The sequence below is a fragment of the Geotrypetes seraphini genome, chromosome 7, assembly GCF_902459505.1.
Source record: "Geotrypetes seraphini chromosome 7, aGeoSer1.1, whole genome shotgun sequence".
NCBI classification, from domain to species: Eukaryota; Metazoa; Chordata; class Amphibia; order Gymnophiona; family Dermophiidae; genus Geotrypetes; species Geotrypetes seraphini.
This window is the reverse complement of record NC_047090.1, coordinates 117,636,974-117,663,809: the sequence shown is the minus strand read 5'-3', so window position 1 is coordinate 117,663,809 and position 26,836 is coordinate 117,636,974. Positions and strand designations below refer to the sequence as shown.

Sequence of the window (26,836 nt, the reverse complement as noted above, 5' to 3'; positions counted from 1 at the left end):
TGGCACTGAGCTGGAGCAGCAGGGAGAACCAGTGCTGACGCGGCCACCGAGGTGCTATGAGAATCATCGTGGCCGTGGACGATTTTAGGTGTACCAACGTTCGCATGATCAGAGGGAACGGAGGGAATGCATACAGGAACCTCCCTTCCCAGTCGAGTAGGAAGGCATCCGCTTCCAGACGGTCCTGCGAGTACATCCGAGAACAATATAGTGGTAGTTTGTGTGTCTCCGGAGAGGCAAACAGATCCACCTGTGGCGTTCCCCAGCGAGCGAAAACCTCGCGTAGAACTGCTGAGTGTAGAGTCCACTCGTGCGGTTGCAGAAGTCGACTGAGTTTGTCCGCCAGGCAATTCCGTTCTCCTTGGATGTAGACCGCCCGGAGGAAGATGTTCCGGGAGGCCGCCCACTCCCAGAGGCGAAGAGCTTCGGAGCAGAGGGGCCATGACCCCGTTCCTCCCTGCTTGTTCACATAATACATTGCCACCTGATTGTCCGTGCGGACGAGGACCACCTGGTCCTGCAATATGTGAACGAAGGCTCGAAGTGCTAGGAAGATGGCCCGCAGCTCTAGCACGTTGATATGACACTGACGGTCTTCTGCCGACCACAGGCCCTGCGTGCGAAGACCGTCGAGATGGGCTCCCCACGCGTACTCCGAGGAGTCCGTGGTCAGGACCTTGTGAAAAGGCGGAGTGCGGAACAATAGCCCCCTGGACAGATTTGAAGAGTCTGTCCACCAACGTAGCGATTTCCGCAAAAGCGGAGTCACCGAAATGAGGCGGGACACCGGGTCGCACTCCTGACGCCACTGGGATGCGAGGGTCCACTGAGGGATCCTCAGATGTAGCCTCGCAAACGGCGTGACATGTACCGTCGAGGCCATATGGCCCAGCAGCATCATCATGCGCTTGGCCGACACCTTCGACAGTTGAGAGACCTGGCGGCTCATCCGTACCAAGGCTTCCAACCGCTGGGTCGGCAGGTAGGAGCGTAGGCGCACCGTGTCCAGCACCGCACCTATGAATTGAAGAGACTGCGACGGCCTCAACTGAGACTTTGGAAAGTTTATCTCGAACCCGAGAGTTTGCAGGAAGGTAATAGACTGTCGGGTCGCTGAGATAACCCCCTCCCTGGTCGGGGCTTTGATGAGCCAATCGTCCAGGTAAGGGAACACGTGGAGTCCACGTGACCTGAGGGCTGCTGCAACCACCACCATGCATTTCGTGAATACTCGTGGGGACGCGGCCAGGCCGAAGGGCAGTACTCTGTACTGGAGGTGGAGGTCCCCCACCTGGAATCGTAAGAATCTTCGACAGGCGGGGTGCACCGGAACATGGGTGTATGCTTCCTTCAGGTCGAGGGAGCACATCCAGTCCCCTTCCTCCAAGAGGGGATACAGAACCGGGAGAGATAGCATTCGAAACTTCTCCCGGGCCAGGAATTTGTTGAGCTTCCTGAGGTCCAGTATGGGGCGCAGGTCCCCGGTCTTTTTTGGGACCAAAAAGTAGCGGGAGTAAAACCCCGTACCCCACTGGTCCTTGGGGACCGGCTCGACCGCCCGAAGCTTCAAGAGGGCTTTGGCTTCGGTTATAAGGGTCGGTAGCTGCGAACGGTTGCAGGGGACTACACTTGGGGGACTGTCCGGCGGCGAGGACACAAAGTTGAGCGAGTAGCCCTCGGAGACGATCCGGAGCACCCAAGCGTCTGAGGTAATCCCGGTCCATGCCTCCCGGAAGGACCGGAGACGGCCCCCGATAGGAAGGGGTTCCTGTGAAAGTGCGGAGGGGAACCCGCCCCGTCCGCTCAGCCCGTCAAAAGGAAGGCGCTGGCTTAGAAGGGCCCTGCGCCGGGGCTTGGGTTTGTCCCCCTCTGCCTCGCTGAGACGGACGTCTCGGAGGCGGTCTCGAGAAAGCCGGGGTCGACTTCTGAGGGTAACGGCGCGGCGGAGGCCGAAAGGGTTTCTGCGGCGGGGGCCTAGGTTTGGGGCGGACCAGGGATGCTAGAGAGCGCTCCTGTTCCGACAAGCGTTTGGTCGCCGCATCCAATGACTCGTCGAATAACTCGGACCCCACACAAGGCAAGTCTGCCAGGCGTTCCTGCAGGTTTGGGTCCATGTCGAGGGTGCGAAGCCAGGCCAAGCGGCGCATGGCCACCGCGAGGGCCGACACCCTCGAAACCAGCTCAAAAGCGTCGTACACTGCATGGAATAGGTACAGCCGCAACTGAGACAGGTTGGACATAAACTTGTCGAATCCTGCTCTTTGGGAGTCCGGTAACGAGTTTCGATATTGAGGAAGGTCCTTCACCATACCACGCAAATAGGAGGAAAAGGTGAAGGCGTAATTTAGAACCCTGGTGGCCATCAGGGAATTTGAATAGAGGCGACGGCCAAACTTGTCCAGGGTCCGCCCCTCCCTGCCTGGTGGAACCGCCGCAGAAACCCGTGAGGGCTGTGATTTTTTAAGAGCAGACTCCACCAGAAGAGACTGGTGTGAGAGCTGCGCCTTATCGAACCCTTTAGGGGGAATCGTCCTATACTTCGATTCCATTTTTGAAGGCACAGACGTGACTGTAAGAGGGTTTGACAAGTTCTTCAGCCAGGTTTGCAGAAGGACACTGTTGAGAGGGAGTCTAGGCACCTCCCTAGGAAGAGTGGGGAGGTCCTGTTCCTCCAAAAATTCTTTGGAATACCGAGAGCCTACCATCAGGTCAATCCCCAGGGCTTGGGCCATGTCCTGAACGAAGGATGAAAATGAGGACGGCCTAGCCTGGGGAGAGGGGGTTCTCGACCGCCCTACCGAGGAGAGGGGGGAGGCCTCATGGGAATAATGAGGGTCCCGAACCGATCCCGAATCCCAAGATCCCCTCTCGAGGGCCCTCGAGGGGGAAGGGGAAGTTGTCCTCCTCGCAGAACCCTTGGGTGAGGACCCCGGGGTTCGTGGGACACTCTCCCGTTTCCTCGGCGAGGCGGCCCGGGAAGACTTCCCACGGGGTGAGCGGAGGAGCCTCGGGTTGTCGAGGCGCAACTCCGACACCTGCAGCGCCTCGCCCCCGAACGACGAGGAACGGTCGCGCCGAGGCGAGCCTCGGGGCCGCTTAGACTTCCTCGATCGACGCCCCGTCCGAGGTCGCGTCGAGGGCGAGGCGTGTCTGGAAGACCCGGAGGAAGAGGAGGAAAGACGGCGCACTCTGCGCAACTTTTCTTTGGGCCTTACACTCCGCTCAGGGGGTTCCCCCGAGGTCGAGGTCCGGGGCGGGGCCGAGACCGAGGTGAACGGGGCCACAGTACCCGAGACCGAGGTCGCCGAGGTCGGGGCTCCCGAGGGAGCCGAGGCCAGGGCCTCCGAGACCGAAGGCGTCCAGGCCGAGGTCGAGGCCGCCGGAACCGCAGCACGCTGCAACACTTCCAGGGCTCCCGACAGCTCCGAGGAGATCAGAGCTCGGAGGAGATCCTGGAAGGCCGGAATCCCCACGAAGGTGGGGAGTTCCGAGTCCGGGGCACACTCCCTGGAGGGCGACCTCGGTCTCGAGTATTCCCTCGGGGTGTGCGGAGTCGAGGTCCGATGCGGGGCCGGGGTCGACCCACCCGCCTTGGCCTGACTCGAGGATGGCTTCTTTGCTGAAGGGGATGGAACAGAGGACTTACCCGAAGCTTGCTTCACTGACGACGCCTTCGAGGAAGAGGGCCGAGGCGAGGCCGAGGCCCCCGAGGACGCCGAGGCCGAGGTCAAGGCCGGGGCCGAAGCCGAGGCCGACGTCGAGGCCTTAGGCGGCGTGTCGACGGCGAACAATTCCGCCATTCTGGCCTTTCGGCGACGGAGGGCCCTGTTTTGGAAGGTAGCACAGCGATCACACGAGTCTGTCGGATGTTCGGGCCCAAGACAGACAATGCACCACCGGTGAGGGTCAGTGATGGAAAGCAACCTCTCACACCGGCTGCACTTTTTGAATCCCGTAACAGGACGGGACATCCACGAAGAAAAAGAAGAAGGCCGGGAACGTACCGACGTCCCGCGGCCACGGATTCCGGGAGCCCCCGGAGTCCGAGGAAAAACGAAAGACTTTTTTTTTTTTTTTTTTTTTTTAAAGAACCGAAAAGAAAAACAGCACCGCAAACTAATTCGAAGGGAAAACAAACTAAACGCGGCAGCTAGAAGGCAAAAACACTGGAGCTCAGATCCACAGGGCTTTCTTGCTCCGCGGAAAAATTTGAACTGAGGACCACGAGGTGGGATGCGCCCTCTAGTGGGCGAGAAGGCACGCACATGCGTGGTGCAGTGTGCAAACTTGAAACTTCTATCAAGTTTGCTTGAAAAGCTGTCCGCGCCGGGGCTCCGTAGATGACGTCACCCACATGTGAGAATATCATGCCTGCTTGTCCTGGGATAATGTATAATTTTTGGACAACACAAACTACACCCATTAAAAAACTATGGGCCCAATATTAAGAAAACGCTGAGCTCCTAAATCTTTGCTCCTAAGTTAGTCTCCTAAATGTAAAATGATCCTGAATGAATATATTATTTTGCTGTTATCAGTGCTCTGATGCTCAGCTGTAGGCACTCATCTCTGATGTAATGCTACACCACGTGCTTTTTAGATTTTAAGGAATTCCAAGAGCCGCCTGCTCCTAATACACAGGAAGGACAAATTTCTAAACTATTAATGTAAAATGCACATGGTATTCTAAACATTCTGGGCTCCTTTTACTAAGCTGCGTTAGCTTTTCTTAGTGCGCGCAGCATTTTAGCGCGTGCTAAACCAGCGCTACGTGGCTAGAACTAACGCCAGCTCAATGCTGGCACTAAGGTCTAGCGCGTGCGCTATTCTGCACGTTAAAGCCCTAACGCGGCTTCGTAAAAGGAGCCCTATGAGAAGGCACTGCCAAGGAAAAGTTCAGGTGAGGAAGGAAAATAACGTATGCACCTAGATAACATTTTCAAAACCTATGAACCATGAAAAAGATACCAGTGTAAAAAGCAACGCGCAGACGTCTGTGATGCAAAATAAAAGAATGCACCAACTTTCTCTTTCAGAACTGGTAAGTGTACTCATGAGCTTTGTCCCAATGTAGACCGGAGAAAAGAGCCCTTAAAATTTGATATTTCTTTGCAAAATCGCTTATATTTCTTGAACAGAGTTTACTGCTGCTGAAGTCACATTAGTTCACCTGTAAGATTTTTGTGTATTTTTCTACAATGCCTCTTTTAGACATAACTAATTGTAGAGACACACTTTGATTTTCAAGTTTTCTTTATTCCTTTCTCATTTGTCTCTCATCAAGGATCCATCATGGTTACCAAACCTAATTTGCCCTGTTACCATTGAATACACATGGATAACTCTGAACTGATAACTTATTCATGTAACATTATTCCTGCTATTTGACTGCTGGAACTTATACTCGTATGGATAAGTTAGAAGGAGAATAACTGACTAGTCTCTATAATTTTTAAGCCCCAGACCTGGAATGACCCTAAACCTGACCAATTCTAAATGCTTAACTTTGGTTATAGATTGAGATTATTCCAACATATTCAGGAACAAGAAACATGACTCTGTTCACTATACAGGGATTTTCTACTTATTATAGTTTAAGAAGGGGATGAGCAGAGCTTCCAAATTACCCAATTAAAGGAGGACTTTTTGCCTAGTGCTGGTTTGAACTTATATCCCAAAGATGTGCGGTATTTGTATTTCCTGATTATATCCATTGAAATCAATATTGTAGATCTAATAATAGTTTTGATTAACTGCATCAGAATGGGTTTTAAACTTGTTAAAAGTAGCTCTAATTGCTGATACTTCAAGTTTAGCAAAGCTTGACAGCTACTATTATTGTTCTCAAGTTTCTGATTTCTGTTAAACCGCACCTTTAGTCTGTGTGCTATGAAGAGAAGCATTGAGAGAATATATTTTTAGTATATACAGACACACAGACCTGTCTGTTGACCCACTGCTTAATTTTGTCAGTAGCCAAAGAGGAGACCTGTGTACTTACACTATCCAAGGTGACTGGGACCTTCAAAGTGCTGAGACCCACAAATCGTTCAAATGTTCGGAAGTTGTACCAAATCTACAAAGGAAGAGTAAAAGTCAAGAGAAGGGCAACCAAAAAACACATTTTAATCTTCTATTTGATTTTTGGTTACATAATTAGTAAATAAGTAGCTTTATTTTCCCAACCCAGGTAGCAATGCGAGAGGATTGACCTCTCTAGGAAAGTAATTGTCTCTTTTAGCCATTTGATCAGCTCAGGTACACAGGAGAGAAATGGATTTTGAGCTAGGTCCATTAAAGATAGCGACTCAATCGCTGTTGGCCGATTCTCTGACCAAATTTCCAACAGCGATTGATTCACTATCAAGTTTGCATGGAAATCATTTGCATGCAAACCCACCGACTCAATCGCTCAGTGAGCGATTGACACATGGCTTCTGCTTTTTTAATGGAACAGATGTTCTGCGTGACTTAAACATTCACCATCTGTCCCATTAAAAAAGCCCCCCCACGCTAGCACCCCTGAGCCACCATCCCCCCGAACCCCAAAAAGAGGGCAGGAGGGATGCCCACTTCCTCCTACCAGGAAAGACCTCCCATTTCCCCTCCCCCCCTGAAGAAAAAGGCAGGAGGAATGCTCACTCCCTCCTGACACGAAGGTGCTTGCTCACTCCCCTGCTTCTCCCCAAAACGGCAAGGGATGACCACTGCCTCCTGCCTGGAAAGACTTCCCCCCTTCCCCTGAAGAAAAAGGCAGGAGGGATGCCCACTCCCTCCTGCCACTGGAGGCCCCCCTCCCCCCTCCAGGTCCCATGCCCTGTACCTTAAAGTTGGGAGCAGGAGGTACTGAAAACACCTCCTTCTCCTGCTCCTCCTCCTCTTCGCGACAACACTGGGCCTTAGGCCTTTCCCTGGTGTATCATGTGATGCATGGGGAGGAGCCTAAAGCCCTGCTTGGCTCAGATGCCTAAGGAAGTCACTGATTGGTCATTTGTCTAAGCACTTAAATTTTGGCATCTTTTATAGAATCTGGGCCTCAGTGGTTGATGTCCACTCCTCCCTGGCAATAGATACCAGAGTCTGGCAATAGATACCAGAGTCTGGCAATGGATACCAGACTCTGTGATAGCTGCCACTGCCTCATTAAATTTAATGTCTGTATACTAAATTTTTACATGCACACAAAATCCCAATTTTGCAAAGGCTTCCAGATGTACTAGAAATCACGGGTTCTTAAACCTGTCCTGGGGGACCCCCAGCCAGTCATGTTTTCAAGATATCCCTAATGAATATGCATAAGGCATATCTGCATATAATAGAGGTGACAGGCATGCAAATCTGCCTCATGCATATTCATTAGGGATATCTTGAAAACCTGACTGGCTGCGGGGCCCCCAAAATAGTTTTAAGAACCACTGTACTAGATTATTGGTGAACTAGCCTGCTATCTAGCATGAATGCAAAGTGAGAATGAGCATTAAGGAACTTGACAAACCTTTAATTTAGGAAGGATACAGCAATGTTTTCCATAAAGGAAGAAAAATATAGCAGTATGGACAGTAATGAGTCCGACACTGAACTTATCCAAGAACAAATTCTTCAGGCTCAATTATAGTTACCTCATCTGATCGAGGAAGTAAAACATCAACAGATATGACTTCTGGATCTGTGACTGGATGCACCAGCAAAGCATTCCCTTCACAAAGAATCATGCAATAAATATGGAGTTATCATTTCATATTATAGTACAGCTTTATATGTTCAGTACCAGTAAATTGCTCTAGAATAGACTGACATGAGAGCAAAGCTATATTTTAGCCAGTGATGGGCTTTAATTGCACTGCCCGCTGCCAGTGCTGAACCCAGGTATTCAATCAATGCTGGGCCTTTTCCAGTGACCGACACTGAACATCCAGTTTCATTTCTGGCCACCAGTCAATAAATGGTTAAGTTGATATTCAGCAATAAGTGGCCATTGGTTAGTGCATAAAGATAAGACAGCTAATTATATGGTCCTATTAAGTGCTAACCTTGCCCGGTTAGTGCTGAATATCAGGTCCTGAATACTGGAGGCCCCCAAGATAGTTAGCTCACAGTTAGGCACTATCCGCAAATATTCAGCAGAGATAACCTGGTATCTACTACTGTATAGTCATGTGATTTAACCGGTCAGTGGCTGTTGCCGACCGATTAAATTGCTTTCAATATTAGGCCCACTAAAAATATTATCATACCATGGGAAAATATTTCAGTGGAGTGGCACCTTTTTCTCCCCTTGACCTTGGCATCCCCTCTGCTGGAGAAGCAGAGTATAGGCAAAAGTATAGGGCTGGTTTAGATATTAAATTGCATTCAGCGGGTTTCTGACAATGTGTGTCGCCTTTTGTGGGCATGGTTTATTGTTTCGCTGTATTGTTGTCATCAATTAAAATTGTTTAAATTAAAATTACATGGCTTCAGTACTTTAGATTTCATTGGGTCTGTCATATAACTCATATTAAATGACAGCAGATAAAGATCAGTATGGTCCATGCAGTCTGTCCCGGAAAGTGCCAGTGTTGAATCTCGGAGAGAGTGAGACCAGAAGGCCCAGCCCAGTCAAGAGGGAGGATCTTCAGGCACCGGTACCGGCATGTCTTGTGTGTTGGTGTTGGTGCCAAATCGAGGTAAGGGATGCTGTTTGGGTGCTCGGCGAGGGATGCCGGATTGCTGGGGGGGACGCCGGATCGCAGGGGGGAGGGAGCCACTTGCAAATCGAGTCAACGCGGGAATGTTTTGCTCGTCTTGCAAAACACTCGCAAACCGAAGTTTGACATATATATATCTTGCGAGTGTTTTGCAAGACGAGCAAAACATTCCCGCAAATTCTTCAGGCTCAATTATATTTACCTCATCAATATATATACTCATGTACATATATTTATTCCTTTTTATAGCTTGTCCTCCCCAGGAGCCCAGAATGGGTTACAATAAAAATTAAATTAGGTACTTAGAACTTCCCTATCTGTCCAGAAGGCTCACTATATATATTTATATATGAAAAAATAAAAAGGGGAAGGGGTCAAACATAGACAAATCAACAAAATTAGAAACATATGGAAAGGGAAAGAAGGGTTGGTTACAATAAAAACAGAGGAGTGAAGACAGGGAAAGTGTAAAAGCATATAAGGTCAGGGCATAGCTTTAAGCGTGTTTGATTTCTGCCCACGCTATTGAGTTATAAGCAGAATACCAGAGAAAGATAAATTGCCTGTAGTTGTGTCTAAAGGTCATTCAGTGCAGAGATAGTACAAGGAAATACCGGAGAGTTATGAGCAGAATGCCAGAAAGAAATAACATGCCTTTAATTGCGTCTTAAATGTCGAGAATAAACTTTCAGTGCAGTGAGTTATGAGCAGAATACCAGAGAGAAATAATATGCCTTTAATTGCGTCTTAAATGTTGAGAATGAACTTTCAGTGTGGAAATAGTAAGGTAAAGAATTCCAAAGAGTGGGAGCCATGATGGAGAATGAAGAGTTTCTGTGAAAAATCAAGAAATAATTGTCAAAATGAGGGAACAACCAGTAACTGTTGTTTGGATGATCGAAGGGTTCTTTGTAGAGAGTATTGAACCAGGAAACTAAATAAGAAAGAAGGAAATCCACTTAATAATATTTGATGAGAAAGAATATTGTATTTGAAAAAGATGCGATAGGAGACAGGAAGGATATGCTCAGTTTTTAGGAGTGGTGTGACGTGGTCAAACTTGGAACAACGAAGAAGTAATCTAACTGTAGTGTTCTAAACTAATTGTAGCTGGTGCAACTGATATTTCGGAAGACCAATGAGGATGAAATTACAGTAATTGAGCTTGGACAGCACTAGGGAATGTATAAGAATACGGAGTGAACTTTGTTGAAGGAATTAGTGAATGAATCAAATTTGACTGAGAGCATAAAAGGAAGAAGATACCACCTTAGAGATATGAGAATGAAAGCTTAAGGTATTATCTATTACAACACCTAAGATTTTGGTTGTTGATGAGAATTTTAAGGGGACTCCTTTCTTGGTGAAGTTTAAGTTATTTACTGGTGTATTTCTTGAAGAAAAGAGCAACACTTCAGTTTTTTGAGAGTTAACTTTAAGTTTATTTAGTGTGAGCTAATCTGCAATAATGTCCAATTAGAGATGGATGAATAAGTTGAATAAGCAATTACCTAATCCCTTATTTGTCCTGTTTGCCTGTTTTGATTAGATTGTAAACTCTGTCAAGCAGGGACTGTCTCTTACATGTTTACTGTACAAGAAATGATTAGTATTGGTAGTTAAACCCAACTCTTCTAATTGCTTTTACCACATCTTCTGGCAATTTGTTCCAGAGCTTAACTATAAACAGTCTGAAAAAAATACATTCCTCTATTTGTTTTAAATATATTACTTAGTAACCTCATGAAGTAGTCCTTAGTCCTTGTCCTTTTTTAAAAAGCAAACAATCGATCTGCATTTATCTGTTCTTCTAAGGATTTTATAGACCTCTATTATACTGATCACATAAAAACTTAAATAGAAGCTGCACATTTCTAACTTTCCAGGATCTGTGGCAGCACCATAATCTTTAACATTTTGCACCAAATGCAAAAAGAAACCAGAGTTCCTTTGTACTGTTGTCTTGCCAGCAGAGATTATCCTCTGACTTAAAAACTGCTCGAGGCTGACCCTGAAGGTTGCCACAGCCCTGTAGTACCCTGAAAGAGAAAACCAAGGAACCTGTCACACTTACCCACCATGTACTGATCCTCAATGCCAAACGTTTCAAGTTGTTGAGGGAAGTCCACCCACAGTGGCCTGTGAAAAGCAAGAGGGTATATTTTTTTGTCATTGTGCTTTTACCCTGTAAACCAAGAGCCATAAAAATTGTACAGAACTGACAGCCATATTTATAATCCCTCGCATTACCTAGCTAATAATATTTAAGGCTCCTTTCTACTCATATAGGAGCCCTTAACAGTTACCTTCTGGCCACTGCTTGCTGTCACCATAGAGTAATGCAGCCCTACTGTAGCCACACTTCTGTTACCACCTGATCTACCACACAGAGAGGGCTTTTTATATCCTACCTCTTTCTCCTAGAGGCCTAGAAGTTGTTTCACTGAGGTGCTATTAAAGCTAGGATTGCCATATGGCTCCTGAAAAAGGAGGATGGTACGCCCTTACCTGGAATACTGCGTCCAGCACTGGTCGCCGTACATGAAGAAGGACACAGTACTACTCGAAAGGGTCCAGAGAAGAGCAACTAAGATGGTTAAGGGGCTGGAGGAATTGCCATACAGCGAGAGATTAGAGAAACTGGGCCTCTTTTCCCTCGAAAAGAGGAGACTGAGAGGGGACATGATTGAAACATTCAAGATACTGAAGGGAATAGACTTAGTAGATAAAGACAGGTTGTTCACCCTCTCCAAAGTAGGAAGAATAAGGGGGCACTTTCTCAAGTTAAAAGGGGATAGATTATGTACAAACATAAGGAAGTTCTTCTCCACCCAGAGAGTGGTGGAAAACTGGAACATTCTTCCGGAGGTTGTTATAGGGGAAAACACCCTCCAGGGATTCAAGACAAGGTTGGGCAAGTTCCTGCTGAACCGGAAAGTACGCAGGTACGGTTGATTTCAGTTAGGGCTCTGGTCTTTGACCTGGGGGCTGCTGCAGGAGCGGACTGCTAGGCACGATGGACCACTGGTCTGATCCAGCAGTGGCAATTCTTATGTTCTTATGAAACATCTGGGTTTTACTTTCACTGAAAACAATGGAAGTAAAACCCGGATGTCTCAATCTGTCCTCCTTTTTCTGGAGCCATGTGGAAACCCTAAGCATTAGCCCCGGTGAGTTTTAAAATACTTTCTGAATCTTTTCTAAAGATTTCCATCACTGTGACTAATCAAGAGTTAACATACTACACTTAAAAAAGTTGAGTAAAGTATACAGTTGGACTTGGGAGAGAGAGAGATTAGAACAAATGATAGCTAGGAATGGGGAGATGGTGGGGGATTATAGTTAAAGGAATTAGCCTTCTATTTGACTCTGTAAGAGAGTTTCTATGGCAAATATTGTTCTGCTTGTCTTCTTTTCTTTTTTTAGTCATTTGTTCTGAAAAATTTAATAAAAATACACTCAAGTTGGTGAGAACTGGTTTATGAGAGTGCTACCCAGAAAATAGAATGTTACCCTTCAGAGCTGTCTTCAGATTGGGTGTTTATTCTCTTACCCCTCCTAACTCTCTTCACAGTAACTAGTACAACGTTTATAGATCCTCAGAAGTACCACCTAGCACTCATACAAATTCACTGTGTCAGGCTTTATGTACTACTTCCTCACCGGATCTTCCATACTTTGCTATTAAATTTATAAATACTTTTTTCCACCTTAGTGTATAAATAGTTTAAATACTTAGCTTAAAACTTGTGGTCATGCTTTCAGGGATTTATACTGCCAACATGTTTCACCCGAAGGGGTTTTATCAAGGCACCATATCCCTTTCTAAAGTTAACTATTCAGTGGTTGGGTACAGTGGCATTAAGCTTTAGAAAGGGATACGGTGCCTTGATAAAACCCCTTCGGGTGAAACAGGTTGGCGGTATAAATCCCTGAAACCATGACCACAAGTTTTAAGCTAAGTATTTAAACTATTTATACACTAAGGTGGAAAAAAGTATTTATAAATTTAATAGCAAAGTATGGAAGATCCGGTGAGGAAGTAGTACATAAAGCCTGACACAATGAATTTGTATGAGTGCTAGGTGGTACTTCTGAGGATCTATAAACGTTGTACTATTTACTGTGAAGAGAGTTAGGAGGGGTAAGAGAATATCCACCCTTCCAATCTGAAGTTTGGACTATACTCTCACAGAAAATTTAACTTGAACTACTGTGCTGTTTGGTCAAACCCTTCAGAACTGTGACATGGATCTGCCCAACTCATTCTGCTCCCACCACTATCCTTTACGTGGGATCTATATGGAAAGAAATCCTATTACTGACCTAGATAGAACTTGACTATGCTTGGGGTTATAACTTATAATGGGAAATCCTGATTTATTTATCACAAAAATGTCATTAGCCCTGTTAGAGCTGGACTTGATCTATTTCAGGGAAAATTGCTTTCATTCTGTTTCATATTTATTCACAGCATTGTAGGCATTTTGCAGAAGTTGCTCAAATTCTGTACGCATTGGAAAGATCGTTGTCAAAGAACGGTGCCCTTGTGAAGTTAGGGTCTGCTTTTTTACCTCATGACTGGCTCAGCAGACACGTGTGCCCGATAGAACAACAGATACCAATAGGGCAGTAGGGCATAGCGCTCTCGAATGACCTCTCGGATGATCTGCGTGTTGTCTGCTCCAAAGAGCCAGGGCTCACGTCGTTTGCTGTCCATGGTGGCATGACCTCTGAAGAAAGGCTGATATGCTCCAGCTTGGTACCAGCGAACCAAGAGCTCTGGATCTGGATTGCCAATAAACCCGCCCACATCGGCTGTTTATTGTGAACAATACATTAAATACAAAGAGCTATGAAACACATTTAGAAACAGATAGGCATTCATCCAGTGCATTTTATACAGTTGTCCAAAACTGTGAACTCAATGGGGTCAATTTTGAGTTGGTATGGCAACCATATTAATTTAATCTATCTACTACTGGATTCTTTATATGCAAGGAGACAGATTGTCTAAATGTTGCATACCAGAAATCTCAGGAGGAACACAGTTTGCGATACACTGCTGTAGAGGAATATTTTCAGTTTTCTTCTAAAGCTCAGGTAGTTGGTTTCTGATCTTGGACACAAAAGCCGAGCTAACCTATGTGCAAGGCCTAGAATACTTTATTGCACTGGACCCTCTGTATTTATGGAGAAAGTGAATGAAACCATGAGGGAAATGTATATGAGGAACTTTGGTCCCATATGTAATAAAAATAAGCCCAAAAATAAAAGAAAGCTCATCATCTCTCCAATGGTGGAGACAAAGACTGTGTCTGAATTCAAGAGGGCCTGAGATAGGCACGTGCGATCTCTTGGAGAGAGAAACAGATAATGGTTACTGCGGATGGGAAGACTAGATGGGCCATTTGGTCTTTATCTGCCATCATGTTTCTAATTCTATATAAGGCATTCAAAACTGCATGTGCAAATTTGGGCAGACACCCAATTTGTGTGTGCAATTTAACTGCATAATGAGCCAACTAGTTCCAATAAATGGATACTAATAATTTGAATTTACATACACATCCTTATAATTGGTAGTCTATAAAGATTCATGTGTCAATTTTTATGCATGGATCTGAAAAGGAGGTGTAGCTGTGGACACGGCTGGGTCAGGGGCATTCCTAGAATATGCATACAGTTTTATACATAAGGCAGATCCATGCCTAATTTAGGCATGAGGATTTACGTCAGATTTCAGTTGGTGTAAATCACTACACCCACATATTAGGCGCAGATCCCAGTACTACATGCTATTTATTAATGGTGCCCAACTTGGAGCACGGTTTATAGAATAGGGCTTAGTGTTTATTTTTTTTTCTATGCTACTTTTTTGGCACCATATAGAATTTAGCCCCAACCATCCGTGCTGCAAGAGGCGGTTATTCTGGATAGACCATGTATGACCTAACTATATTAATAACTGGACTGATCTACCTGTACTAGCAACTCTATTGAATGGCCCTGTCAAACTGTCTATTAGAACTTCCTGGATAACTGACTCAACCTCTTGTAATGTAATCCGACCTTGAACTGAATAGGTAAAGGTGGAACAGAAAACTTGATTAACATAACATATAGGAAAGCACAGTCCCTTGTATAAGGCCACTTACCCCCACAAAAGGAAATGCCTGCAATACTGATTGTAAGTAGCATTGGAATGGAGATTTTCAGGTAACCCCATTCAGAGTTATTGTCCCCAGTCCATACTGCACCTGAAAACACCAATTAGATAATTTCATCTTTAAAGGGTGTGCATTTAGCAGCTTGATGAGTTTGCTGTGTCACACACCATCCTCTTAATTTTTATTTTTTTTTTAATATATATATTTTTGTTTATTCAATTTTTGAAATATAAACAAGAGGCATGGACTTGATTGCCCTCATATACAACATATCACAATGCCATCAGATAAGAACACAATAATTGCCGCTGCTGGGTCAGACCAGAGGTCCATCGTGTCAGCAGTCCGCTCCCATGGCGGCCCTTAGGTCAAAGACCAGTGCCCTAACTGAGTCTAGCCTTACCTGCATACGTTCTGGTTCAGCAGGAACTTGTCTAACTTTGTCTTGAATCCCTAGAGGGTGTTTCCCCTATAACATCCTCCGGAAGAGCGTTCCAGTTTTCCACCACTCTCTGGGTGAAGAAGAGCTTCCTTATGCTTGTACGGAATCTATCCCCTTTTAACTTTAGAGAGTGCCCCCTCGTTCTCCCTACCTTGGAGAGGGTGAACAACCTGTCTTTATCTACTAAGTCAATGAAACAGAACTACAGACATACACTGGTGCGATATGCAAGCTAATATCCCCTCTAGAACCCCCCCTTCCCTCAACCCTCTCCCCTTACATAATAACGAGGATCTCAATTCTAAACCATCAAAATGAAACAGAGGAAAGGAAAATGAAAAGCTATTAGTAGCAGTCAAAGTTCCCCAAAATTTCTTACAGTCCATTCAATACTAAGATTGTTTCCATTTCACATATTTGTCCCATATTTTATGGTAAACACTTAAGATATGTCGTCTAATAGCTGTCAACTTCGACACCAGATGCACATAATCTAACTTAGCTCGGACTCTATGTATTTCAGGCCTAGAAGCATACTTCCAAGTGGTAGCCAGAACCAAGTGGGCTGCTGTGAATAATTGTATGGCAAACAGATGACATTATTTTGTAAATCTCCCTACCACCACTCTCCCTACCACCACTCCCACTGTACTTCCCTTTTAATTTTTGTAAACCGTGTCGAGCTCTATATTTATAGAGAAGATGCGGTATATAAGTTTAAACTTAAGGTTTAGTTTAGTTTAACAAACAGCACTCCGGTAGGAGTGGGCAATGTATTCGCAGAATACTCGCCAACAATTTGCCCACCTCCTGCCAATAGGATTTTATCACTGGGCATCCCCACCACATGTGACAATAATCCCCCTACCATCCACATTGGCGCCAGCAGAGGGCTGAGCCAGTCCCATATATAAACTAAACTAAACTAAACCTTAAGTTTGTATACCGCATCATCTCCACAGAAGTAGAGCTCGACACAGTTTACAGGAATTACAAAAGAAAGGAACTCCAATGGGAAGCTTGGTAAAAAGGGGAGAGAGAAGGGATTAAGTGTAGAGGAGAGGGAGGGAGTGGTTACATTTTAGAGAAAAGCCAAGTTTTCAAATGTTTTCTGAAGCGTTGGAGGGAGGTCGCACTCCGGAGAGGGGCAGATAAGCTGTTCCACAGCTCGGTGATCTTGAAGAGGAGGGATGTTCCAAGTTTTCCTGTATGGGATATGCCTTTTAAAGAGGGGAATGATAGTATGAATTTTTGAGAGGATCTGGTGGCGTTAGGATTCGCGGAGAGCCAGGATAGTGGAAACAGGGGAGGAAGGATGCCTTGTAGAGACTTGAAGGTTAGGCAGGTGCATTTGTAGTGGACCCTGAGGAGAACTGGGAGCCAGTGAAGCTTAGATAGAAGCGGGGAGACGTGGTCGAATTTGCTTTTTGCGAAAATTAATTTAGCCACGGTATTCTGAATCTGCTGGAGTCTGAGAAGACTTTTCTTTGTTAGGCTTAAGTAGATGGAGTTGCAGTAATCCAGTCTAGATAGAATAATGGATTGAACGAGGACAGCGAAGTGTTGTTGGTGGAAGCAGGATCTGACTTTCCTTAGCATGTGAAGGTTGAAAAAGCATTTTTTTACTAAGGAGTTGGTGATCGTTGAAGGACAGTGTAGAGTCAATGATGATTCCCAGAACTTTGCTTGAGTGCTCAAGCGGCAGTTTGGTGCCTGAGGATAGTGGGATGAGGGTGGGCAGCTGATCTAATTTTGGGCCTAGCCAAAGAAGTTTTGTTTTGGTCTCATTAAGTTTCATTTGAACGGTGAGAGCCCAGGATTGGAGGTTCGATATACAATGGTGCAATTTAAGCTATATGGACAGTGTCTCCAAGGAGACACAATTTATATAAAGAAGGAGAACCATCTGAGTTAGAACAGGATATCTAAGGCTAAGCACATCAATGTCGTTATGCCCAAATTACCCCTCTCCTCCAGTCACTTCATTGGGTCACTATCCATTTCCACACATAGTTCAGACTCCTCTTACTGACCTACTAGTGTATTCACTCCTCAATATCTCTCCTCTCTCATCTCTCCACACACTACCCTCCCCCCTCCCTAGACACTCCGCTCATTGGATAAGTCTCTCTTATCTGTACCCTTCTCCTTTACAGCCAACTCCAGACTCTGTCCTTTCTACCTTGCTGCACTGTATGCCTCAGTAATTCCCCCACCTGATGCACCTTCTTGTCCAGTTTGCCTATCTTGACTAGACTGCAAGCTCTTTTCAGCAGGGACTGTCTCTTCTGCGTATGTCTAGTAGTGTTATGGAAATGATTATTATTAGTAGTAGTCCAGATGACTTCAACATTGATGCAGGGAACCTTACATAACCTCTGATGATCTTGGAAATATTTCTATAAGTGGTGACCGGCTGATTAAGAAAGTATATGTTGTTATATATGTGATATCACTGGGATGTTATAAGGGACATCTAAGCATGAGCATTTACATGATCATGCCTTAGTCAATGTATGCACATTTTTGGCCATTTGCACTAATATTCTACAAAGAAGAGGCATCTCTTAATATAGAGAACAGGCTTAAAATAGGCACCATAACCAGCACTTACAGTGGGCACCCTGTTATAGAATTACCCTCCATTTGGCTTTAGCAAGTGCTGTCCATGTGCATTTAGGGCCTGAGTCTAAAAATGGTGTCCCAATTGTAGGTGGCAGTAGGAGTCTTACTGCCGTCTAATGGATCAATCGGGATGCACGTTTTTAACAAAAACTGATGGGGCGAAGGATGTCTACAATGTAGGTGTCTTTCGTGCATGTACGGAGACATCTAGGCACGTCTATGGATGTCTAAGGCCGGCGTAGGCATGATTTACATCAGAATCGGCTTTAGGCTTCCATAGGTGCTTCTCCTAGGTGCGAGTCAAGACGCTTTAAATGTGGGCTTGTAAAATACTGGCCTACATTTAAGGTGTCTATAGAAGAAAATAGATGTGTTTCTAGACAAAGCGCCTACCGGTGACTGATATGTGGTAGGCGCCCGTTTTGCTGGTGACTACCATGGCAGATGCCATTTCCAGGATCAGGCCCTTAGATTGTGAGCCTTCGGGACAGTAAGGGAATTTCTAAGTACTATTTTACTTATAATTTTAATGCACCCTATTGTCTATTTTTCTGTAAACCGCTTAGAATCCTAACAGAGTTTAGCGGTATATAAGAAATAAATTACATTACATTGCAATTACATTAATGCAACCACATACTGTTACAAGTTACCAGCACTGGATATATATAGATTATTTAAATACGATGGTCAGTGCTTTAAAACAATGCTCATTTTGGTGTTTAATTTGACCAAATCATTTTGTAAACTGTCCCCATTTATAGATAAAAGCTACTACTACTACTATTATTATTATTATTATTAATTATTTCTATAATAAATTTTATTTTTATACCGCAATACCTCTCAGTTCTATGTGGTTAACAATAATGAAAAGCTGGACAAAACAGCAATAGTATTAAAGTTTGTAGATGTACGCAGCACTGTACAGAGTCATAAAGAAGACAGTCCCTGCTCGAAAGAGCTTACCATCTAAACAGCCAAGACAAACAAACAGGATGCCATGGATACAGTTATGGGGAACTGTTAATCAGCTGAATGCTTTCTAAGACTTGTCCATTTCAACCAGCTGCACGAGCATTAATCCAAGGAGAAAAATGCACGGGGATAAGAGATGAAGCCAACCAGGAGGTAGCGCTCCTAGTCCTACCTCATGCACAGACACAGTCTGGGAAACATAGGATATTCTATTTTCATTCATCACAGAGAATCAGTGGTTTCCACTTCAGAACACTACTATAAAGAACACAGATGCTTACCATAGCGCTGAGAGCCAGCAAAGAAAGACCGCGTGAGGACAAAAGGTCTCTCTATCCCTCCAGAGCGCTGGATTAGTCCTTCTGCACTTGCCATTTGCTTGGAAATTAAGGAGAAAATAAACAAGTAAATCATCAAATCAAAGTCCTACCTACCATATTGTCTTTAAAGTATATTAAGCTCCAAGAGTTGCCATGTTGTACTAGTCTTCAATTCTGTCCATCCTGGACTACTGTCCCACAAGAAAATTTTCAAAAGATTGAGGTTAATTCAAAACAGGTCCGATTGATTTTCGGCTTGAAAAAATATGAACATATTAGTCCTTACTACTGACAATTACATTGGCTGCCATTTGAGGCAAGAGCTTTTTTTAAATTCACTTGCATCTGATTTAAATCGCTGTTTGGTTTAGCTCCAGTTTACCTTTCCTCTCATTTCAAGCTACATAGGTCTATTAAATCCACTCGAATCACACTTCTATTCGTTTACCTGTCACTAAAATCCTGTCGTTATAAGAGATTTTTGGACAAAACATTGGCTTTTCAGGCAGGCAAGATGAACGCCTATTTGGGTGCAATTATTCCTCAAGCTTCGTCTTATTGTTCCTTTTAGAAAATTGGTGAAAACCTATTTGTTTGATAAATTTGTTGCTTGATTTTGTCCTCATTGTTTGTATTTCCTTAACATTTGTATTTTCACTGAGTGTTCAGTTCTCTTTATTGTGAACCGCCTAGAACTGTGTGGTATGGTGGTATATAAGAATAAAGCTATTATTATTATTATTATTTTGTTTCTGACCCAGCCCCAGGACATCCTGGATGCCTCACAATAATTTATCAGCTTGAGCTCTGGGTCGATGGAAAGTGGTTCGCCCTTTTCCAGCACCAAACTTCATTTCACGTTGGTCTCACTGACCACAACTCTAAACCTCTGCCAATCATCACCTCCAAGTGAAACCTCCGTTCAGGAAAGCATTCTTAGCTCCTTATTGCTTTACTAGTGTTTAAGCCCGTTACATTAATGGGTGCTAGAGTGGAGTCTGTCTGTCTTATTTTCTTTGTCTCTCTCTCCTTGGATGCTGTCTGTCTGTCATTCTTTCTGTCTGTGCCTCTCCCTGGTCCCTCTCCCCCTACCCTCTGTTGTGCCATGCCTGTTTTTCTTTTTTAAAAATAATTTTTATTGAGATAGCAGCTGTTCTTACCCTCCCTCCCACTGGCATGAACCGCTGCCGCTCCTCTTCAAAGCAGCCTGCTGAGGTTTGCTGGCCAGCTGTAGCGAACCTCGCAGGCCACTCTCCACCTCGGTAGCACATTCCCTCTAACGTGATCACGTCAGAGGGAACATGCTACCAGGTGGAGAGTGGCCAGCAAGGTTCGCTATAGCTGCAGTTGGTGAGTGAGGGCGGGAGGGGGAGTTGCCAGAGTGTTCCCTGCCGCCGTGTTCTAAAACAGAATTCGGCACAGACCCAGAGATCACGGTGGCTGGGAACACGAAACCCTAAGTGTGCATGCACGCTTAATATAGAGGATAATCAATACATTATTAAACCTTAACCAATACTTGTACTTTTGTAAAGGTATTACAATACAGTTAGCCTTTTCTGAGTTGGTTCTTAATGCAGCCCTCTTATGGCATTAGTAGTGTGACCTGAGGCAGTGAAGTAACGACCTACCTGAACTGAGTTCCTGCCTTCTCCTATCTGGGTCCAATTTCCTTCCCACCCCAGCCCTAGTTCCCTGCGGTAATAGAAGCTTTGTTTGCATTGGCAACAGCTGTCTACGTTGCCAGCCATCCAAACCACCCAGAAGAAAAAGAGGGGGAGGGGGTTAAATGCAGCGAGCGAGCAGCCACCGCGGTGGGTGTGATGCAGAATTTTCCCGCATCACCAAGTGATGCCGCCTCCCTGCGCCCGCGTCCTGCCATCACCGCACCCGATGGAGTCGCAGGTGCACCTTGCCTTGCCACCCAACCTGACGGAGTGCGCGCTACAGCTGACCCCGAGCCCAGCTTTGATCCACGCAGTACTGGGCGGTTTCACCCTGAGCGCAGTGGCGGACACTGTGGCCAGCAATCGGGGCAGTGAGTACGCGGCTCAGGAGACCGGGAAGGCGTTGGCGGTTGGCGGCGGGGGCCTCCTCCTGCAAGGGCTGGCCGTAGTGGCTCAGGCGCTCGTGCTGCTTATCATCTTCCTGCTCTCCTGCTCTCTGACCTGCTCACGGCGCTCCTCTGCCTGCCCTTCTCCTTCGCCATGCTGTTCCCTGCCGCCGTGTTCTAAAATAGAATTTGGCCACGGATCAGAAAACACAGCAGCAGGGATCACAAAACCCTAAGTGCGCATGCACACTTAGGGTTTTATTATATAGGATGGTTACAACAGTCATTGGCTAGTCTTTGATGGCAACAGAAAAGTTTGCAGCCTCCTTCCAGTCCCTACTAATAAAGGAGCTGTGAAAGCACATGGTCAGCTCCTCGTAAGCTGCTGCACAGCTTTGCAATTCTTTGCAGTCAAGTTTGTGTAATATTTGAACTGCTGTGATGGGGGGGGGAGGGGGTAGATTTAGCTCCTGTTTGCGAATAATAATAAAAAAGCGACAATACTTGATTTCCATTTTCTTTAGACTCGGGCAATTGTACGCAAAGGGGCGTTTATTGTGAGAACAGGGAGCGACTTCTTCGGGCCGAGTTAGCTTTATGTGCAAGATTTGAAGCGGTATTTGCGGGACTTTTTCTCCCTGCGCTTTTCTAGTCGGTGAAACCAGACACGGTCGAGCATAGTCGCGTTTTGCGTGGCGGCCAGTTCCTCTTTCCCTAGCAACCCAGCAATTTCAAATGACATGAGAGCAGAATGGGCTTTCCATTCAGTGTGCTGCTTTCTCTGATGGTAATCTATTATCCCCCCCCATGGCCTTCCCGCTCCGCACTGTCACCAACGCCTTCATCCTGTCGCTCTTCGACCTGCTCACGGCGCTCCTCTGCCTGCCCTTCTCCTTCTCCATGCTGTTCCCTGCCGCCATGTTCTAAAATAGAATTCGGCCACGGATCAGAAAACACGGCAGCAGGGATCACAAAACCCTAAGTGCGCATGCGCACTTAGAGTTTTATTATATAGGATGCGGAGTTTCTCCAATCCCTCAAACATCAAAGACTGTTGGGGATCAGATATGAGATGGCTGTGACACCAGTGGATCCAGGGCCTCAGTGTGTGAGCATTCTCAGTGGAAAGCAACTCGCCTCTTTCTAAATACTGCAGATATATCTCTAACAATCCTCTGCAGAAAATATAACATCTGCTGATTGCTTTTGAGAGCAATAGAGAGGTTCATCTGAACCTCTCTGTTCTTTGTGGGACTACACAACTCTTATTCATCAAAGAGGGAAAAATCTGATCTCGATACAGAACGCAGACCTCCCATGTGAAAATGCATTTCTCACATTCATTAATCTCACCTGACCTGCAATGAGGCAAGAAAGGGAATCAAAAAAGGAACAAAAGTATTCTTTTCTATTCTAGATATAATGAAAAATCTTAGGGGCAGTGAACAAAAGTTTTAACACAGGTAAATGTGTGTTTTTCCATCAATATTTTGGGTTTGATTACTGGTTAGGTCTAAAATTACCAGAAGCAAAAAGACTTGTGGAGAGTTGATGTCCAAGGCTTTATTAGAACTGACAAATAATCCACATAAAAAAAGTTTAGGGCCTGAACCACTGGAAACATGTGAACCCAACACGGTCTGTGTTTCGACACTATTGTCTTCCTCAGGGGTCCCTATAGGTCCTATAAGCTGGCTTGTGGATTAAATAAAAATGAAAGCTCCAGCGCTGATGAGTTGCACTCAATAGCGAAAGTAAACTACGTGTTGAATTTCCCTGGACATGTCCTCCTTTTCGAGGACACGTCCAGGGGTTCGGACGACTTTTTTTAAAACCTGGCACTTTATCTGAGTTTTGTAAAGCTTCCCATCAAAATTGCATCAGAAAGGGGCATGCGCGGACGCAACGCAGTCGTGTCCACTCATACACAGCTGCCGTCTAGGGACGGAACGAGGCGGGCCTGGGGGCAAGGCCATGGGTCCAGATTTTCCTTCGGGAAAAATCTGGTAACCCTACACTTATGGCTCTGGTTCTGCCCTCCCCACTTACACACCCTTTTCTTTCTGCCATCAACAAAAATCTGCCTTGGGAGCAGTTGCAGTTTCTGTTGTTATATTTAAAAAAAAGAGGCGGACCGCTTTCTACTGAGAATGCTGAGGGCCCACACACTGAGGCCCTGGACCCACTGGTGTCGCAGCCATCTCATATCCCAGTTCATAAATAGTGCTTGCAACCCACCAGTGTGGTGCAGTGGTTAGATCAAGGGAAAACAATCCCTCCGACGTATGAGGCAATTATAAGTGGAACACTGCTGCATATCAAGCCTCCTATGGATCATTACAAATGCAGGCTTTTTCCTTATTATGACAGGGATAGCGATGTAAATGATAACACGCAATTGGAAAAATTGTGACCGCCTCAATTTTTCATTTTAGTGGGCCAGTTTATGTTTAGGCTATAAATATGAGAAGATGAAGGCGGATATGTTGGGGCATAGCAAAGTATTTAAATTGGTGTGGGGCCCGTTGACATCCTTTGTTAATTCAACATAATTGTCTTTATTTAATTTTTTGTTTATTTTTATGCATATCCAGGATGGGGTGAGTGGGTGGGGGGATATCTTTTTGGTTTATTTCTTGATTGAATTGTTGGAAGAAAGGAGTGGGATATTTTTCTTCTGCAGTGTTATTGATGGAATTTAAGTGCTTATTTTGTTTATTAATGTTTGTAAAATTCATGGCACTTTGTATTAGTTTTGAAAATTAATAAAGAATTTAAAAAAAGAAGAAAAACTGCAGGCAAACATACAAGGATGCAGGCTATATTTATTATACCAAAAAGTTTTAAGTGCGGTAAATATCAACAGCCTCAGCACCCTGAGGTTGTGGGTTCAAAACCCCACACTGCTTCCTGTGGCCCCAGGCAAGTCACTTAATCCTCCACTGCCCCAGGTGCATTAGATAGATTGTGAGCTCACTAGAACAGATAGGGAAAATACCTGTAAAAGATATGTAAACCACTGAGAACTCTGTAAGATTCAGCGGTATATCAAATTTGAATAAACAAACATTGGTGGTGGTGAACATAAGAACATAAGCAGTGCCTCCGCCGGGTCAGACCACAGGTCCATCCTGCCCAGCAGTCCGCTCCCGCGGCGGCCCAAACAGGTCACGACCTGTCAGAATCATCAGAAGGGGCTCCCTTGCCACCTTGGCTTCCCATTTAAGTCCTGCCTTCCTATCGAAGCCCTAGCCCTCCGGTCTTTCACATGCACGACCTGGTTGGTTTTTACTCATTACCTGGTTAACTTTCTATACTTGTGTTACATCCCAGCTCCTCCTTCAGTATCCCATGATCCCTTTATCCCTCAGGAATCCGTCCAATCCCTGTTTGAATCCCTGGACCGTACTCTGCCTGATCACTTCCTCCGGTAATGCATTCCAAGTGTCCACGACCCTCTGGGTGAAAAAAAACTTCCTTGTGTTTGTTTTGAACCTATCTCCCTTCAGTTTCTCAGAATGCCCCCTCGTATTAGCTGTCCCCTTCAGTCTGAAGAATCTGTCCCTATCCACCCTCTCTATGCCCCTCATGATCTTGAAGGTTTCTATCATATCTCCCCTGAGCCTCCTTTTCTCCAGAGAGAAGAGCCCCAGCCTATCCAGCCTCTCGGCGTATGGGCAGTGTTCCAGCCCTCTTACCATTCTCGTTGCTCTCCTTTGGACTCTTTCAAGTACCGCCATGTCCTTCTTGAGGTGCGGCGACCAATACTGAACGCAGTATTCCAGATGTGGGCGCACCATCGCTCGATACAGTGGCATGATGACTTCCTGTGTTCTGGTTGTTATGCCCTTCTTTATGATGCCCAGCATCCTGTTGGCTTTTTTCGAGGCTGCCGCGCACTGTGCAGATGGCTTCAGTGATGCATCCACCAGCACACCCAAGTCTCTCTCGAGTCTGCTGTCTCCCAACAATACCCCCCCCAATTTATAGCTGAACAGCGGGTTCTTTTTCCCTATATGCATGACCTTGCATTTGTCCACGTTGAAGCGCATTTGCCATTTGTTTGCCCAGTCTTCCAGCTTGTCCAGGTCCCTTTGCAGGTCCTCACACTCCTCCCTGGTCCTAACTCTGCCGCACAGTTTGGTATCGTCTGCGAATTTTATAACCTCACACTTTACCTCCCTTTCCAGGTCATTGATGAATATATTAAAGAGTAACGGCCCCAGCACCGATCCCTGTGGCACACCGCTCGTGACTCCCCGCCAGTCAGAATATTGACCCTTTACTCCGACCCTCTGCAGTCTACCTGACAACCAGTGCTTGATCCATCTGTGCACATCCCCTCCCACCCCGTGGCTCCACAGCTTCTTAAGTAGCCTTTCATGTGGCACCTTGTCGAAAGCCTTTTGAAAATCGAGGTAAATGATGTCTATGGGCTCCCCATTGTCCACCCGACTGCTTATTCCCTCAAAGAAGTACAGAAGGTTCGTTAGGCATGATCTTCCCTTGCAGAATCCGTGCTGGCTTGTTCTCAGTAGGCCATTCCTCTCGATGTGCTCGCAAATGCCGTCCTTGATCATAGCTTCCACCATCTTCCCTATAATTGAAGTCAGGCTCACCGGCCTGTAGTTCCCGGGGTCACCCCTCGATCCCTTCTTGAAGATAGGTGTGACATTTGCCACTTTCCAGTCCTCTGGTACCTCACCAGTTTTCAAAGATAGGTTGCAAACATGTTGGATTGTGCCCGCTATTTCCTGTCTTAGTTCCTTCAGAACCCTTGGGTGGATCCCGTCCGGGCCCGGTGATTTGCCACATTTTAATCTGTCTATCTGTTTGAGGACATCCTCCTTACTTACCTCTATGTGCTCTAATTTTTCAGCCTGTTCCCCACTCATGAGCTCCTCTGAGTCCGGTATATTAGTTGTGTCTTCGCTCGTGAAAACCGACGAGAAGAACGTGTTCAACCTCTCAGCTACCTCTTTATCCTCCTTAATCACTCCCTTCCTGTCCCCATCGTCCAACGGCCCCACCTCCTCTCTCGCTGGTCGCTTTCCCTTAACGTAACTGAAGAATGCCTTGAAGTTTTTCGTCTCCCTGGCCAGCCCCTCTTCGTATTTCCCCTTTGCTTTTTTTACCTCTCGGTGGCATTCCTTTTGGCATTTCCTATGCGTCTGGTGATTTTCCTCTGTTGGGTCCTTTTTCCACCTCCGGAAAGATACTTTTTTGTCTTTTATCGCCCTTTTTACTTCTGTTGACATCCAAACCGGGTCCTTTGATCGTTTGTTCTTGCAGCCTTTCCTGAAATTGGGGACGTACATTCTCTGCGCTTTCTGCAGGGTGTCCCTGAATAGGGTCCAGGCGCTTCCCACAGTCTCCATCCTAAAGATGTTTCTGAGCTTCCTCCCCACCATTTCCCTCATAGCAGCATAGTTCCCTTTCTTGAAGTTCAGCGCAGTTGTTGCAGTCCTCCTAACCACGGGTGTCCCTCTTTCTAGTGTGAATCTAATCATGTTGTGATCACTGTTGCCTAGTGGTCCTCCCACTTCTACCCCTCTCGCTGG

The 26,836-nt window shown here is 45.6% G+C and overlaps 1 protein-coding gene across 6 annotated transcripts in view; it reads right to left on the bottom strand.

The window, feature by feature from the left end:
- Positions 1-26,836, bottom strand: part of GANC (glucosidase alpha, neutral C) — an 89,405-nt gene that overhangs the window by 16,064 nt on the left and 46,505 nt on the right. For 4 of the 6 annotated variants that reach the window (XM_033952377.1, XM_033952374.1, XM_033952379.1 and 1 more), the window contains 6 exons: positions 19,184-19,280; positions 14,846-14,947; positions 13,262-13,505; positions 10,762-10,826; positions 7,620-7,696; positions 6,002-6,076 (listed from right to left, as the gene is read on the bottom strand). In XM_033952377.1, coding sequence (XP_033808268.1) covers positions 6,002-6,076; positions 7,620-7,696; positions 10,762-10,826; positions 13,262-13,505; positions 14,846-14,947; positions 19,184-19,280 — 660 coding nt within the window. The remainder of the gene's footprint in view (positions 1-6,001; positions 6,077-7,619; positions 7,697-10,761; positions 10,827-13,261; positions 13,506-14,845; positions 14,948-19,183; positions 19,281-26,836) is intronic. The other 2 variants (XM_033952376.1, XM_033952380.1) reach the window with 2 other exon arrangements.